Consider the following 18516-nt stretch of genomic DNA (forward strand, 5'->3'; position numbering starts at 1 on the left):
TCTGTAACATTAAAATTTCACTTTATTTTGAAACTGATCAATGTGATGATTCGTATAAGTTGGAGATGTTAAATTCGGTATATAAATTTTTAAACGAAATAAGAGAATCTGTGTTTCAGCGATTTCGAAAATTTAGATCCTCAGGGTAAAGGGGGATGGAGAGGTATTTTAAATTTTCCTTTATTTATCTGTTGCCGAATAAATATGGGAATTCACTTAAGTTGGAGATGTGAAATTCAGTTTGAAACCTCGTAAATAAAAATAACGGAATACATGGGCCTAGATATATTTCTTCCATGTTTCTCGATCTCCAGCTTCCTCTTTTAATTTCCATTTTCTTCTATTTTTCAAATAATCGATTAGTTGTGTTTTTCTTCATATTTCTAGCTTTCCTTCCATCTCTCCTTCTATGGCGGTATGAAGAAGACAATTTCTTCGCAAGATGTGTCCAATGCAATTGGTCTTTCCACGAAGGATGCTGGTTAAAAATATCCTTCTCTCTCCTATTCGTTTTGAAACAACTTCGTTTGTTATTCTCTCTCTCTCTGTCCAATTTATCTTCTCCATCTTCTTTCAACACCACATTTCAAAGTTCTCTAAATATTTCTTATCTTACTTTCGTAGTGTTTAAATCTCTGAACCATGCAGTGCAATATATAGCACTTGACCAACTTCTTCCTTAGCCTAATATTAAGTCTGCTTAGTTAAGGGTGATCTTTTCTTGTTGAATACTTCTTTGGCTATGACAATTCTTGATCTGATCTCTTTCGTGCAGTAAGCCTCTTTCGTCAAAATACTTCCCAGATATTTGAAATTATCGATCTCTTTGTTCTACTCTGACCCGCAAGAGCCCGTTTCCACCGGATATTACTACGACTTACAAGTTGTACACCGAAAGTAAAACACGTTTCGTTCTAATTTCTAAGAACAAGGAAATACAGGGAACTAACCTATGTTTATTTCTCAACAAGCTCTCCTTCTTTATTGATACTCAATTTTCATCACTTCGTTCATCTTGTGTAGCATGTGGCATAGTTATCTTTGGGGGTATGTTTCAGACACTTGAGAAAAGTACTTTCCAACGAAGGTCTACTGGCAAAATGACGTCCATGAAGAGAATCCTTGAGGTTTGGGAACAACCAGAAGTCACTCGGGGCTAAATCTGGTGAGCAGGCTGGATGTGGCAGAAGTTCAATACCGTGGTCAACCAAGAATGAGGTGACAACATTACCATGATGTGATGGTACATTGTCCATGTGGAAGATGAAATTGCTACATCCCATTTGATGTCATTTCTCAGTCAATTTTGGCAAAAATTTTGTAACCAAAAGTACGAAAATACTCGCCCGTAAGTGTATGGGAACAGGGTGTGATAATATCACTAAAAGGGAATCCCAGAATACAGCGTACAGCATCTTTTCAATGGAGCAACGTGGCGAAAATTTTTGGAGGGTGATGTTTCCATTGCATCGACTATCTTTTTGTTTCTGGGTGATTCGTCCATCGTCACAATTCTCAAGAAATTGCGTCCTTCTCTTCTGAAGTGTGTTAAATTTAAAACATTTTGCTGTTCTGCGATGAAGAATTTCACAACTACCCGTTGTCTTCAACCGGAAATTCCGTGTTCCCGGGCAGCATAAGAAACACGTCTTACTGATTCAAGTATTGTGACTCAACTGCTCATACCTAGTAAACAAAACCTGCACTGTTTAGAGATCAAGGATGGAGGTCACCGATGCCGCATGTGAATTTTGAAACAAAACGGCACACACTTTTAGTATACTCCTCATTTATGTTAAATTTATGATTGCATTTATATTTTCTCTTATTCTAGCTTTCATTTTGCATTTTTCAAGTTACTTCTTTTAGACGAAATTTTATTACGATTCACAAATTCTTGATTTCTTGTAGTTATCTTCAAAGACGTTGCATAATGTTTGATTAGAGTTTCGTATCCCATTCAGCGGCAATGATGCATGAGACGTGGACCTACAGCTTTAATCTGGGATCCGAACAACATAAGTTTCCACGGAGAATCGAACCGGATCTCCAGCGCCAAAAGACGCGTACGCTAACCATATATTCAGAAGTGAGTTCACCAAATTGTTTGAAATGTATGAATGGAAGTCATGAACACAAAGCATGTAACATATTTATTGTCTTCTTATTGAGCTCAATACATCAAAAGATCACAATATCTAACTCTGGATTCATTTTGAAGTAAAACATTTTGACACAGAAGAAAAGAAAACTCACCATGACTTGGAAGTGTTTCTGATTGTGAAGAAGGAAAGTCTTTTGAATTTTCATCTGTACTACTTCTTGACTGTCTTGGTGACAATTGTCTTAATGGTGACTTCTTACCGCTAAAAAGAGTGCTTTCCTGCAAATATACAAATAGAACATACAGACACAGAATACATTAATGCAAGAAAATACGAACTGTAACCTACATACATCCTAATCTTTTGAATACGCTTACGGAAAAATGTCAAGTTCGAGAAAATAGAATTTATTATATTAATGAATTCATATTGATAACAAGATGTGACATAAAAACATCATATTTTCGTAGCTTACTGGTAGAGGGTTATTGGATGAAGAAGGAAGCAAGTACTGGCCGTGGAAACTCTAAGCTCCTATTAGCTACTAGTGACCTGTCAAAGAAATGGTGAAGTATATTCAGTTCTGTACTATGCGTCAAATTCGTTGTGAACATTGGAAGATTCGTTGTGGGATTGCAGCGAGCTCAGTTTGTGCTGATACCGGAGTTTGATTAAGCATGTGTCGTAGGTCTGCAAAAGACCAGGGAGTTGCTGTGCTGACTCGCGCAACTCGTTGCAGGGAAATTGTCTACTGTGCTTTCATGTTAGTTTCATTGTTCCGAGGTGCACATGCACATCAACCCTAAGATCCAAGACTGGATTTCCGCATCACACGAGCACCCAATGCCGTTTGCACAGCCATCACAAATCCCCAATGTCGCACCCAGGTGTCAGCTAGAACAATATGCAACTGTTTGCTGGAAGCAGGACTACAATCACAGGTTCTACTCGCCAGTAATTCTCGATTCTGTGCCCGCCTAGATTAGAGTTGAGTTGAGTTTAGTTTAGCGTCCCTTTCAGCAGCGAGGCTATATGAGACGTGGACCTACTGATTAACTTGGAATCCGAACCACATGAGCTCCCGCCGGGAATCGAACCCGGGTCCCCCACGCCAAAGGTGCGTACGCTAACCGCTTAGCCATGGAGGAGCTCCCGCCTAGATTAGAATAATAGAAGAAGCGACCGTACTGATACTGCCTTTTGACACACACTGTACAGTCTGTTGAGAGGTGGACCATGAGTGAAAGATCATATATAGCGTGTGTGTACGTAGAATTTAATTCACGCAGAGCTATGATTTATCAATGTTCATTTTCATTTTAGACTTCCGAACCATGCTATGAATAAGTGTCAGAAGTAATATAGAATGGCTGTCCGTCCGTCTGTCTGTCAACATGTACCAGAGTAAAAACGGTAAGAAATATCAAGAGCGGTTTTTGCAATCGATTCACCGTCCCGGTTCCATCTCCTCTTAAACCTGTTATTCAAAGTGATGGTTGAAATTAGTCATTTCCGATTTCAATGGTTTTCGCCATACAACAAAAACAGTAATACCAGTAGACAGCGACAGGCTGTTTTTTGCAATCGATAGCGTCTCAAGGAAACAAATCGCCACCATCTGGAACACTCCGTCAAACCTGCAAGTGATTGAAATTTACGGGTTTCAATATGGATTTCCATAGAGCAGAAACGGTAAATTATTTCGAAAAGCAGTTTTGCAATTAATTCACCGTTTCAACAGTAGGTTCCACTTTCTCCGTTAATCCCTATTCAAACAGGAAGAAGTATTTGGTCTAGGAATTAATTCGTGCGGTTTTACAAAAGATGGCGTAACTAGCTTATTGTCCCATAGTTTCGTTGATCCAAACATGCGTTGAAAACTACTGTCATTGAGCATCTTGTTTAGTATATGTCAGTTGCTTGAAGCGGAAACAACAACATTTTTTCTTCAACTGAAAATGGCGCATTTTGTGCCTGATAAAGTGTTTTTGCGGGGAGTTATTCTTCATTGCTTTAACATGAAGAAAAGTGCTACCGCAAGTCATCATATTTTAGTGGAAGTGTTTGGTGACCATGCTCTAGCTGAGCGAACGTGTCAGAAGTGGTTTGCACGGTTTAAAGGTGGTGATTTCAGCTTGGAAGACCAAAAGCAATTTGGACAGCCAAAAGAATTTGAAGATGAAGAATTGAGAGCATTGCTTGATCAGGATTCGTGTCAAACGCAGGACGAACTTGCAGAAGCATTTGGAGTTGAGCAAACAACAGTTTCCAAACGTCTCAAAGCCATAGGAATGATTCAAAAGATGTCTTATTGGGTTTCACATGAATTGAAAAGAAAGACGTTGAAAGAAGAAAAACCGTTTGCGAATTGCTGCTTCAAAGACAGAAAAGGAAGGGATTTTTGCATCGAATTGTAACTGGTGATGAGAAGTGGATTCATTACGAGAATCCTAAACGAAAAAAGGCCTGGGTGAAGCAAGGTGAACCAGGTCCTTCACAACCGAAACGAGATATTCATTGTGCAAAGGTTATGCTGTATATATGGTGGGATTTGAAACGTGTGGTGTACTATGAACTTCTGAAACTTGGTGAAACTATTAATGGACACCGCTATCGACAACAATTAATGCGTTTGAAGCAAGCTCTGGCCTGAAAACGACCAGAATGGAATAACAGGCATAATAAACTTATTTATCAAGATGATAACGCTCGACCACATGTCGCAAAACCGGTCAAAACCTATTTGGAAAATGTCGGATGGAAAGTGTTACTCCACCCGCGATATTCACCAGACACTGCTCCGTCTGACTACTACTTGATCGATTGCATGAATAACGATTTGATTGGACAGCGGTTCACTTCTTCAGAAAATATCGAAAAATGGATCTTTGATTAGATTGCGTCAAAAGATGAGGAATTCTTTCGACACGGAATCCGTAAATTGCCTGAAAGATGGGAGAAAGTAGTGGCTAGCGATGGACAATATGTTTGTTAACGTATTCATTTACTTTGTTTTTGAAATAAAGCTTCAATTTTTATTAAAAACCGCACGAATTAATTCCTAGACCAAATAGAAATCAACCATCTCCGGTTTCCACGTGTATCGCCATAGAACAAAAACGGTAACAGATCGATAAGCGGTTTATTGCAATCGGTTCAGTCTCAGGAGAACACATCATCACCACTTACAACACTCTACCACGACGGAAAGCAGTTGAAATTTACTTGTGCTTCAGTTTTAAATATTGATATCCAAAGAGCAAAACTGACACGAGATTTCGAGAAGCGGTTTCATGCAATCGATTCAGCGTCCCAAGAATAGGTTCATAGGTTCCCCTCCTCCGTTAATTCTCTATTTAAACCGGCAGTGGTAGAATTAAACCGTTCCTGGTTTCAACGTTTATCGCTATAGAGCAGAAACAGTAATAAATGGCGACAAGAACGTTTTTCTTGTAATCGACTCAGTGTCTTAAGTGAACATACCATCACAAACCGCAACACCCTACGGAAACCAGAAGTGGTTAAAATTTACTAGTACGTCCTGTTCCAATACTGACTTTCATAGAGCAAAAAACGGTGAGATAACGAAAAACTGTTTCTGACAGATTTAGCTAACCAAAAATGAGTTGCTGAAACCGGAAGTGATGAAGATTTCTTGGTTACAACACTGACTGTATAATGAATAAAACGGAAATAATTAGCGACATGCAATTTTCTGATATGGATTCAGTAGTAACAATGTTTCACCTCTGATTTTATTTCCTTATTGTGACCGGAAATGATAAGACATCAATTACCACTCTCGTTTTAATGTTAACCTCTATACAGTAAAAACAGTAAGAGAGAGCAAGTAATAGTTTTTTGATATGGATTCAGCGTCAGAAGAACAGGTTCTATCTTTGATCTTATTCCTCTATTGTAACCAGTAGTTATGATGTACTATTTCAGGTTTGAGTACTGAACTCGCATAGTTTGGAAATCTACCAAGTTTCACACTGTGTAAAGAAACTAACTCGTTTTACTAGTACAGTGAAACCTCTGAATAACGGACACCAATGGGACATTAATTTTTGTCCGTTATTGAGAGGTGTCCGCTACAGAGAGGTTCAGAAATTTAATTTCTCCCAACGGTAATTGTATGCAGTAATATACAGTAAAAACATTATGTATGAGCGTAAATACGTAAAATTCAATATGAAAATACTGTATTTAGTACGTACAGTATTTGAATTACGGGGAGGGATGAAGGAGAAATTCAATTGTTAAATAATAATATTGCTGGGGATGTGTTAATATATTTGTATATTGCAAAAGATAATGCGTGTATGGTAATTTTCTTAAGTACATGTCATCACCCTGTAAAAAATCCATTAATTCACATATCGCCTATACTAAAAGTAAAAATAGCTTAATAAGTGCATACAGTATTATTTTTAAATATTGAAAATGTTGAGAACGAACTCACCAACTATGAATTTCTTGGGAAAAAGTCTGCAATAGTTGTCTGCCGTGTACATCCTACGGACACTAGTTTCTGTTCGAAATTTGCTTGTAACTGTTGGATCAATTGGAGAGCTTCTGTGTCACCGCGATTAATGGCAAATTTCTTTAACTGTTCAACTGTTTGACACGCCAATTTGTAGTTTGGTATCTCGAGTTGATCCAACGAATTTGCTTCTGCTGTTTCCTCTTCACTTTCACTGCACTCATTGTCTTTCACATTGTTTACGATTTTAGCGATTTCTGTACCGTTGTTTTCAATTGACAAATCTTTATCAATAGACGTGTAATCGGACGCCTCAACATTTCCATGTCCAGCTTGTACGAGAAGTGTCTGGATAGAACTTTTGATTTCATCACCCTCTACGTCTTCCACGTTTGGCTCGCACGGGGCAGAAAACCCAGCTTTCGAAAAACAGTTCCGAATGGTTTCTTTTTTCACTGCTTTCCACGACAAATTTACCCAACCAATGGCATCGAGTACATTGATCGATTTACTAAGTGCTGTAGAAGAAACTGAATGGTCCATTTTTGCAATAAGACGTCTGAGTATCATCTGCCTATAATGACTTTTGAATACTCGAATGATACCTTGATCCAGTGGTTGACAGACTGATGTGGTGTTCGGAGGTAAAAAAATTAACTCTACATTTTTAAATTTTAGTTGTGGGTGGGAAGAAGCGTTGTCGAGGAAAAGTAGAACTTTTCTTTTTTGTTTTGCCATTTTCTTGTCAAAATTTGTAACCCATTCTGTCATGATATCCCTTGTCATCCATGATCTTTTGTTCGCTGTCCACTCTACAGGTAGTTTTCTAACGTCAATGCCTTTAAAACAGCGAGGTTTTGCTGCTTTCCCAATAACTAATGGTTTTTCTTTGTCCCCTGCCATATTTGCACACAAAAGCACAGTTAATCGTTCCTTTGATATTTTCCCACCCGAACATTTCTCACCGCGAAAACTTAATGTCTTTTCAGGTAAAGCACGAAAGAGAAGACCCGTTTCATCTGCGTTATAAATGTTTTCTTCACTATAGCCTGAAATAATGGACTCAAGTTTATCCTTCCAGTCTTCAACCTGCTTTACTGGAACGTCGATTGATTCCCCACAAATGGTTTTAAAAGTTATGTTGTGCCTGGTACGAAATTTTTCCAGCCAGCCATTCGACGCTTTAAAATTTTCGAACCCTAGCTCTTTTGCTGCTTCCCTAGCTTTCTCCTGAACTAAAGGACCGGAAATTGGTATGTTCTTACTTCTTGCTACTGAAAACCATTCGAAGACAACACTATCAACAGCTAGACCTTCACTTTTTGGAAATTTATTTTTCCTACTATCGCTGCCGTTTTCACGCCACTGCTTTAAAATATTGTCCTTTTGTTGTAGAATGGAACTAATTTGAGTCTTACCAACATTAAACTTCTCGGCAGTTACCCGGGCACTGCTTTTCGTTTTTTCAACCCATTCGATCACTTCAACTTTTTCGCGAATTGTTAAAGTCTTCCGCTTCGCGGCCATCGTACTTAACTAAATGTAACCAACCCACAAATTATACGCACAACACGGCACTCTCTTTTGCACTGCATCAACTGATGAAGAGTAATATGCCGAAGATGTTTGGATATTTTCTACATGAGAGGGGAAAGCGGGAGGCAAAGCGTTTTTCATTTATTTCATATTTTCAGAACCTTCTCAAAAGATGCGTTAGGAACCAACTAACTGGCTAAACTCTTTTGTTTAGCGAAAAAGGCATGCTTTTCCCTCTACAAGGGCAATAAAACTCATTAGCAAGTGTCCTCTGAGAATCCTCAGTGCGGTTGCGGAAGAAACATGTGTGTTTGGTACTGACGCGGTATCTTCGTTGGCGGAATGGATGAAAAGGCAAGTTATTGAGAGTGCATTTGTTTATTGGTCCCAATCACAAAGACTAAAGAAAGTTTAAAAAAAAAAAAAAAAAAAAAAAAAAAAAAAAAAAAGGAAGCCGGGAGAACTCCAACCCAGGCTTGTTACAGCACCATAAGTAAAAGAAAAATGTTGCTTCCCTCCCCCCAAAAAAGTAAGAGAGGAAACATTGCTCGTTGAAAATGTTATTGTAAAACAAACAATGTTTTGTTATCTATGAAATTGTCGGGAAAGATGCAAGACCCAGAGGCAAAAGGGCTAAATTTGTTAGGGAAGGGAAGATCTTTCGCATAGAATTCTTGGCCACACGACTGACCCTGCATGAGTGTTATTGCTTATTGAAGGTTTCCTAGGATTTCCACCAGAAAGCAATTTATTTCAGACAGAAAAAAGAAGAATTTCAAGCTGAAGCTGTTTTATATGATGGTTCACCAGGTCAGATAGATACATTTGTGGGGAAAAGACTTTTCTGTCTACGGTAATGTATCGCAGAACCGAGAATAATTCCTGTCCGTTATGAAGAGGTTATTGAAACGTTTGGGGGGGAAAAGGACTGTCCGCGTCCGTATCTGAGAGTGTCCGCTAAAGGGAGGGTTTTGTTCCATAAGAGGACACATATTTTTGCCAGGACAAAAAATAATGTCCGCATTATAGAGGTGTCCGTTATTGAGAGGTGTCCGTTAAGGGAGGTTTCACTGTATATTTATTCATTTCTTGTGTTGATTCGTACAGTTACATCTGTTGTATACTAAAGAAACTTTAAGTTCTTTGAGACCTAGGGAGTGTTACATGTTTATGTGTAGCACCAATTTTAATTTGCGCACTAAAATGTGTCTTCCTTGACTAATTACCTGAATGAAACTATTATTAACCATTTGTTATAATAAATCTTATGGAAAGAGAAAAACACAAATGCAGAATTAAACTCTGGAAATCAACAACGGTGGAAAATGCTAATGTACTAACGACGGGCTTTGATTTCAGAAAAATACATCTAAGAAAGAAAGAAAGAAAAAAAAGCATTGACCCTTACCTGACTAGAATCATCATCACTAGAAGGCGAAGGAAAACGAAACATTTTAAAATTCGGAGACTTGGGCCAAGTAGTAGGTGGCGGACTTCGTATCATGTGCTCATGAATCTCAGGCAACGACAGAGGATCCTGTTCATCGTCATCTGGCATTTCCTGATGAAAACATGTTATATACTTAGTAGTTTAGAACAGAACGCTAAAATTAATTTCATATAATAAATCAAGACTTTTCATAAAATAAAGTTCAGAACTCGGATTAGAACAATAATAATAGAGGACAAATACAGAGATTATCAAATACAAAGAATACTATACATGGTATACAGTAAAAGAAGAATGGAAAGAAATCAACTTAATGATTATGTAAGGTTGGAAAAGGAGAACAACAATATATTTAGTGCTGCTATATTTTTTGCTACTTCTACAGACACCTACAGTAATTCCAGATGGTACTGAGGAATTGGTACACCTAGCCCAAGTTCATATGAATTAGAATGATACAAAATACACGAGTTGAATGGCAGCAGCTAGATATTGAAAAGGGGAGACAAAGGCAACCACATTGTTGTGAATACGCTATAGAAGGTAACAAGACACCAGTGGAGATTTGGAGGCTCTTAAAACAGCTACGAAAAAAAAAAAAAAAAATGTATCGCGCCATTAACAGGCACAATGAAAAGCCCTCTGTCACTGATAGACCAAGAACAGATCGACCACGTGAAGCAAGGACACAACCAGCCATTAACACGTATGCAAAAAGAATTCGCAGGAATCTGTTCAGGAAGAAGAAAATCATAGCAAGGGAAATGAAAATTTCTCACTGTACCATGTCACGGAATATTACAAAAGATTTAAGCTTAGAGCCTACTGACGACTTACGGCACGTTTGCGTCACAACGCAACGAGAACGAGGATGGTGCTTGAAAGATACATAAGATGTCGGCACAACAAAACAAACCCTTTCACACTGATGAAATGATAGTGCGAGAGCCTAGCTCCTCTCAGGTGGTAGCTTACAGAATTCTTAAGGTAAAAAGGAAGACTCAGCCAACTTCAGTGATGGTTTGGTGGGGGTGTCACACATTTGTACTTGTGCGAGGCGGGGGTTAAAATACGTGCAATCAATTATCGAAGTTGTATCGATTGATGGTATTATAAAACTCATTAGTGCCACACTCAGCTACTCATAATAAAAGTAAATTAAATGAAAACAAATTGTTAATAATAACTTTTGTATTCTATTTCCAATCAAGTACTTTAATTATTCTGCTTTTTAGGAAAACAAAAAAGATCTCTTGAAACAAAAACGTATAACTTCTTTTATAAATATATGACCGAATAAGATTAAATTTTATAAGATTAAAACAAAATTTAGAAAACTTCATCACCAATACCCATCAGAAATGCCCCAGATTCTTCGTTTCAAAGTGTAACCTCCCTCCCCCCCCCTCAATGGAACTCCATAGCGTTCGCAAATTAGTGTTGTCTTTCACCATATCATTAAGTAACGAAAGGAAGGAAATCAGAATAAGAAAATTATTCTTATAACTATGCTAACTAATGATAAATTATCGAACAAAATATTATTTGAATTATCTGTTTATTTTTCATTAATTTTTCAGATAATGAAGGAGAACACATACAAAATGAAACATTTGCTTTATGGCAATTTAATAAATAAAAAACACACATTAAATAAGATAGTAATTCAGCCATCAATAAATTTTATAATTAAATGTCCACACAAGACTTATATGAACTGAGTTACGATGAGGAATATTTGACTCACTGACATTCACTTATTTGCAAATTTAAATCTGCAAAACAGCCTTTCGTAGTTCACAATCAGTATTTATGATTTTGTATATTCATTTCATTCACCATAAAATAGGGGGAAAAAGTAACTGATATAGATTACTATTGTCGATGAACTGCGTTTAAAATCCAATCAATCGTCGTTCAACTTCAGAGTCACTACTAATATGGGTTTATTAAGTACTTTGAAAAAAAATCATCAAGTAATCATATTTTACCATTAATATTACTACTATGCAAGGCACAAGAAAAGAAAGAGGTACAAATACACATAATATTATGATTCAACTAAATTTTTGACTCAAGATATACGAACAGACTAGGTTTAATGCTTATAGATATTAGTGGCGTATTTTGTGGGCTACCAAAGCTACCAGCGGCACCTTAGCAACATTAAAAAAAGAAAGTTAGTATATAATATGTATAAGCTAATTTAAATAAACACATTTACAGTTTATCTTTTTTTTAATGGTACAAGTTTCTCCGTATGTTTTGCAAACGTGAATACGTACAAAGACAAAACCGTTATCAGGTTTGTACACAATCAATCTCGCTTTCATATATTGCAGGAAGTTGTCATTTCAGAACTTGAAAAATCTTTCAGTTTACCGTTACACGATTATGCCTGTTAGGTTTTGGTGGAATAAGATTGCGGGAGGCAATGGAGAAAACCGAGGGACACGATATTGTCCACCACAAACTTACTTGGTCGGGGATCGAACCAGGTACCCCATGCATCAGAAGCGCTCTACCATTGAGCCACCGTGCACCTTTGTTAATATTTACACAATTGTATAAATATTGTATTCCTCCGGGACATTTTCTCCGAAGTCCGTTTTTCCGCTGGTCGGAACATCGAGGACCATTTTCTCCGGGGAGATTCTCAGAGGAAAAGGCCGTGAGGAAGGCTTTGTTACGCAGCAAAAAGGTACGCGTGTATTTTTAAACCTTTAATCAGCGATATCTAGATTAAAAACGGAACCAAAGTAAGATAATGTAACTGAATATTGACCCACCTGCTTTTAATATGTACTAATAAAAATACGCTACAGAAACAATTCTACCTGAGACATGAGAGTGACAGCATCCGATTCAAGCTCCTCTCGACTATCTGCTAAACATTCTCGACTAGCTAGCACCTGTAGAAATACAAATGTATAAAATAATAATGTGCTACCTTAGAAATATATATGTTTTAAAATAATATACACTTTTAGCAATGACAGTTTGACTGTATTAGCAGGAATATGACGTTAATTACACCAGAAGTCTAGTTTTGAATCTTCTGGGTTCAAGGTACAGTTTTATTTGAAAAATAAGGTGTGTGCCTAACACCACATGAATTAGTTTACAGTATGTGTTGTTAAAAGCACATGTTGAAATAAACATGACTTGGATGCGCGATGCCATTGATGATTGATCGCCTTGTTTAAGAGCCTATATCCAGGCAAGAGGTCACCACTTTGAATAAATGTATCTATTCGTTGTTACTTACTTCTGTATGCATTTCATTAAACATTTTCCTTTCTCTTTCTCTGCTTAGTTTACTTTTTTGTCTTTTGAAGTTGGAAAGAATTTATGATCAGACTGTAGCAGCCATCTTGGATTCCAGTCAAATTTAAATGAAAAGGAGAGCATAAAAAATATGCCTCAATAATTAGTTTATAGCTTTCAATACACAACTAATATATCACTTTAACTGACAGTTTCAAGTAATAGGTGTGTTCTGCTTCCGACTTTCTGATTTGCGACCAGTAAGTGAATGAAACAGAAATATTAGAGTATTTAAAACATTTTTTAAAAAAACAATTTATTCAGTATGTTATCGACAAATATGACTGTACCGGTAAAAAATTTTCACAATATAATGGTAGCCTCAATAAGTGACTGAAACATTAGTGTATTTGAAGCTATTATACCCCTAGTGGTATGGTGTATGTGTGTATTTTGCTTTCAGGTTGATACAGTTAAGTTGAACCATATCTAAAATTATTTTCCATTACAAAATAGAAAAGAGTCAATCCATCTAAAGTGGTCCAAAGATGGTGAAAATGGTTGACCGACCATCTCCGAAAATTATAAAACTTTGAGTGTGATGAACCTTGTGTATGAGAATGTCAATAACATCATTCACGTTTTCGTATGTAAAAGTGTTTCTGAATGGCGGCCATCTTTGATGTCGGTGGAGTGTCATTTTTTGCATTTGCAACGTTTACGAAAACTACAGTTGCTCAGGTCGTACGTATCACACGAACTCCAAACAAAAACGAATGTTTAGAGGAGAAACTGATGTACACGGAGAACATATGCTCTTGCTTATAAATAAATATGCAGGGTGCAAACCAATGCATGGAATCACTAGAAAAAGTACAGAAAATTACAGTTTTAAAGGGGCTGTATTTTGGAATGGCATAAACTAAGGGGTTCATAAGTTTTGTGCTGAATACTATTGCATGCAAAGAGTTTGCAGGAATATCCACAGCTATGATACTACTGGTATCGTAGATTTATGGGAATCCGAAAGTTGAAATTTGTGATTTTGATGCTTTGTTTGGTGCGTAATATCTCAGGAGGGCAAAGTGCTAAAAATTGCTGCTTAGGCCACAAAGTAATTCTGTACGTGAATATCTATTGCAAAAAAAAATCATGACTAATATTACATGGAGGAAAAAGTGGTAAAAACGCGAAAGCACGCGCGTCACGATGGTCGTAGCCCGGAAAATTTTAAATATTTTGATGTGTTTCATGCTAGATCTCAAACTAGGCACAGTTCAGAAATTAGGCCCGCTTTTGTTTGTGTTCAGTTGTGCAAAAGCTTGCGAATGGCGTTTGTTTCATCTTTCTAGCTCCATGATCATTGTCACGTCTACTTGGTAAGGGGGTTAGCTCCCCCTTGAACCGACGACACCAATCGTCGAACTCGACCGCGGTATTACAGCACTTAATGTATCAGCAAAGTATCATTGAAATCAAATCCCAGTTACGAAGTTGAGTTCACAAGGTTGCGTTACACCTATCTATCCTATCCTGCTGAAAATGGCGTATTTGTGGAAAAAATTTAAAATGATTGTTGTTTCCCTTCTCTTCTATAGCATTACAGCAATAGCTTTTCGTAGCTGTAATTACAAGAAGTTCTTACAATTACACGATTTAAGTAGTGTTGCAAACTTCAGCAATGTTTATCATATCCGGAACGGTTTGAGATATCGAAGTGCTGTAAACGGCAAAATAATTTACACATCCATTACAAACCACACAAGTAACTAGACATGATACTTATCTCAGCATTTTTTCAAAATAAATGCTTTCAAATGAAATTAAAATTTTCAAGCCCTGGTAAAATCGTTCCTATTCATTCGAAACAAGTCATACCATGACCATGGTATTCAATACTAAAGTACTTTCGAAGTGCATTATCCTGTGCGTCTCCGTTATAGTGCATTTGCGATAGAGGCTTCCGAAACTTGGATATTTGTGATATTACCTAGGTATAGCATCCTTAGTTTGCAACACTGAATAATAAAAGGATATTTTAAGTTTAAGTTTGACACGTTCATCTGAAATATGTAATAATCTGACGTAGTGTCATTTGAAAAAATACAACTTTATATTGGGTTGGCAACACTGTTTGTTGAGTCTTTTGTTTAATACATACAAAGATGTCCCACTTCTTATAGTTGCTTCGTGCAAAGTTTCGCTTTTCTCTCTCTTTTAGTTTGACCGTTATGGCGGATGGTCAAGATACATTAATTACTCTGTAGACGTGACAATGATCATGGAGCTACAAAGATGGAACAAACGCCATTCGCAAGCTTTTGCACAACTAAACACAAACAAAAGCGCGCATAATTGCTTAACCATGCGCAGTTTTTGAAATATAGCATGAAATACATGAACATATTTAAATTTTTCCGGCCATCGTGACACGTGTGCTTTTTTCGCGTTTTTACCATGTCCTCACTTTTTCTCCATGTAATATCAGTCATGATTTTTTGGCAATAGCTTATTCACATACAGAACTACTTTGTGGCGTAAGCAGCAATTTTTAGCACTTTGCCCCTCGAGATATTACGCCCTAAACATGGCATCAAAATCACAAACTTCAACTTTCGAACCCCCATAAATCTACGATACCAGTAGTATCATAGCTGTGGATATTCCTGCAAACTCTTTACATGCAATAGTATTCAGCACAAAACTTATGAACCCCTCAGTTTATGCCATTCCAAAATACAACCCCTTTAAAACTAATTTTCTGTACTTTTTCTAGTGATTTCATGCATTGGTCTGCAGCCCTGCATATTTATTTATAAGCAAGAATATATCTTCTCCGTGTATATCAGTTTCTGCTCTCAACATTCGTTTTAGTTTGGAGTTCGTGTGATACGTACGTCCTGAGCAACTGTTTTCGTAAACGTTGCAAATGCAAAAAATGACATTCCATCGACAACAAAGATGGCCGTCATTCAGGAACACTTGTACATACGTCAATGTGAATAGTGTTATTGACCTTTTCATACACAAAGTTCATCACACTCAAAGTTTTATAATTTTCGGAGATGGTCGAGAACCACCTCTGGACCACTTCGTATGGATTGACCCAAACTATTAGATGCGACTGAAGTAGCAGTGAGTGTTATAAAAATATTAAAAAAGCCCCTGAAGTGGGTACTCATTCAAAATAGCAGATATAATAACAAATTCAGACGCATTCCTTAGTTTAGTTTAGTAATGATAATCATGAGTCAATTTAGTACCTTGTCGTTATGCATTGCAAACTCTTAACTACAGTTTACAGAATAAAAATTAGCTTTAAACTAGCTCAACGAATTCCTGAATGAAACGTCAGTGATACATACATTGATTAATGATAAATAGAATGCAAAGAATGAAAAGAACTGGATTTGCAGAATAGTTCTAGAGTCAGTGCAACAGTTATGGTATACGATACCTGTAGGAATGGATTATCTTGTCGAGAGAGGCGTAAGGCTTCCATATCCTGATCAATATCCCGTGTTCGACCAGGAGTCAACGTAATACTTGAGACTAAGGCAGGATCTGGACTAGATGAGGAACGACGCATAACAACATCAATATCAACAGCATGGACAGACAGACTAGATGGCACACGCTCTACTACCTCCGTGCGCTTAAAACTTCCACCGCCTGCAATTGTAAGAAATTACCGTTGTACTTATATGAGCAAATTCTCACTAACAATAACAAAAGTATTATTAATACCAAATTTTTATAAACATACGCTCCTCCGAGAAAATAGATGTTTTTCCTTTTGTTGTTTAACCTGATATTCCTCTATTGTTTACCTATAGATGTTCTCTCGATACTGAAAAATAGATACACAAATCTTGAAGAAAATTTGGCTACGCAACACTAACTTGTCGAAATGACTAAAAAAACGAAATATTAATACTCCTCTATTCATTATGTGATGTCATATTCTGATCCGTCAATGAATAAATCAACTCAACTAAATTATTATTCATAAAATTCATGCAGATTGTAAATATCTTCTTTAAAGTGGTTAGGTTCTCGGTGGCTTGTACAACAATGATAAGTTCTACAGCTTATTACAAATGGGTTTTGTGCTTTTGTTTTGAGTTCTTAAAAGCAACACGCATACTCTATGAAAGAAGGAACCTACTATTAACGTGGTCTCACAACTACGACCAAGCCTTAGATTCCTGTGCAGTTGGCAGGTGCACAAACTATCATGGAAGATCGTATAGGCCGTTCCTTACCATATTATCTCGCCTGAAAGAGAGCTGAATTATAGAACTACGCCACCGGCTCAGGCTGATTGTTCTAAAATAATGCAGTATGTCTGTGCTAAACCCTGTCACCTGAGGTACCCAGAGTTCCGATCTGGATTTTAATGATTTACAATTAGTACGTAGGTTATTGTTAGGAGTGTAGGTGATACTGAACTACGCATAAGAATTTGCCCTTAAGCATGTCATTTTATTAAACTCAATGCGATCTATCTACTAATTATCTTCATACAATATTTTAGTTAAGTACAAATTAAAGTTTAAGTATTATTCACAATTTTGGGCTATATAGCAATAACCATACTACATACTTTCATCTTGTTAGTGTCTAACTAAGACGTTTTTGAGGATACATCTTAGTATTAGTCTCACTTTAGTAGATGGTGTGGTTCTCGAACAGCATTAATTTTAAGGTTTACACACTAATTAGGTTTTCACAATTTTTCTCGAAAACTACACATGATTTCTTATACTGACGCATATCATTTTCTTCTACTTAGTAAGATGGATCAATTGGTATATGTCTTATCCTTGTACATCCTTTTATCCGTTAAACAATAATATTGTTGTAGAATTATGTGTTTAACATTCATCTTCTATTGTTATGATTTATCACTTATGAAGTCAGGGAAACATGATTATCTGACATTTGCTGTTTTATGTGATATGCCGGTTCAATCACTAATTCTCATTGTAGTGTTAAATGCAGCAGTGCAGCAGGATCAAGCTAAAAGTGTTGTGTTGGCGCAAGCTTTTAGTGCGAGATCCAGTCTCCATTAAGTATACATATATTCGTAAGATACAAATTACACTCAATTATGAAGTATATACATAATTTATAATAGATTACTAGTTTCAACAAGATCTTGAAGTCTCATAACGTATATTATATGTATACTAACAGAAGTGCCCTGCTTCGCACGAGAAGAATAATTTTTACGCACATTTGAAAAGTAAAGAAATGAGTAAAATACATAAAAAGCCAATCCAGTCAACCCCTGGATCAGCTGACATGGACGTTCTGGGCCAAACTTGGGCTTAAATATCATTGGTACTGTTACCAATTAGCTGGAAACTATTACTTCGGAAACTATTAATTCGGCACTAATTTCGATAATTCTGGACATTTTATTTTTCACTCCTCATCCCCACCCTACGCCGATGGACGCTGAACTTGGGAGCTAGACGGCATTGGGAATGTCACTATTTACAACAGTGACTCCGAAAACTATAGATTTGACACTAATATCGGTCGTTTTCGATTATTTTTACGCCACCTGCTTCCCACCTCAGTAATTTTTAAAAAATATTTCTGCTAAAACAGCTTGGGAACAGGCAATGTTCATGGGTACCTTACATATCTTTCCATGTGTAAAA

The 18516-nt window shown here is 36.9% G+C and overlaps 1 protein-coding gene across 6 annotated transcripts in view; it reads right to left on the minus strand.

The window, feature by feature from the left end:
* LOC145692252 (uncharacterized) overlaps positions 1-18516 on the minus strand; it is a 48844-nt gene that overhangs the window by 15787 nt on the left and 14541 nt on the right. For all 6 annotated transcript variants that reach the window (XM_081767550.1, XM_081767566.1, XM_081767560.1 and 3 more), the window contains exons 3-6: positions 16302-16516; positions 12415-12489; positions 9536-9688; positions 2257-2383 (exon numbers count right to left, since the gene is read on the minus strand). In XM_081767550.1, coding sequence (XP_081623676.1) covers positions 2257-2383; positions 9536-9688; positions 12415-12489; positions 16302-16516 — 570 coding nt within the window. The remainder of the gene's footprint in view (positions 1-2256; positions 2384-9535; positions 9689-12414; positions 12490-16301; positions 16517-18516) is intronic.

The sequence above is a fragment of the Thermobia domestica genome, chromosome 1 (assembly GCF_964235325.1).
Source record: "Thermobia domestica chromosome 1, izTheDome1.hap1.1, whole genome shotgun sequence".
Classification (NCBI taxonomy): Eukaryota; Metazoa; Arthropoda; class Insecta; order Zygentoma; family Lepismatidae; genus Thermobia; species Thermobia domestica.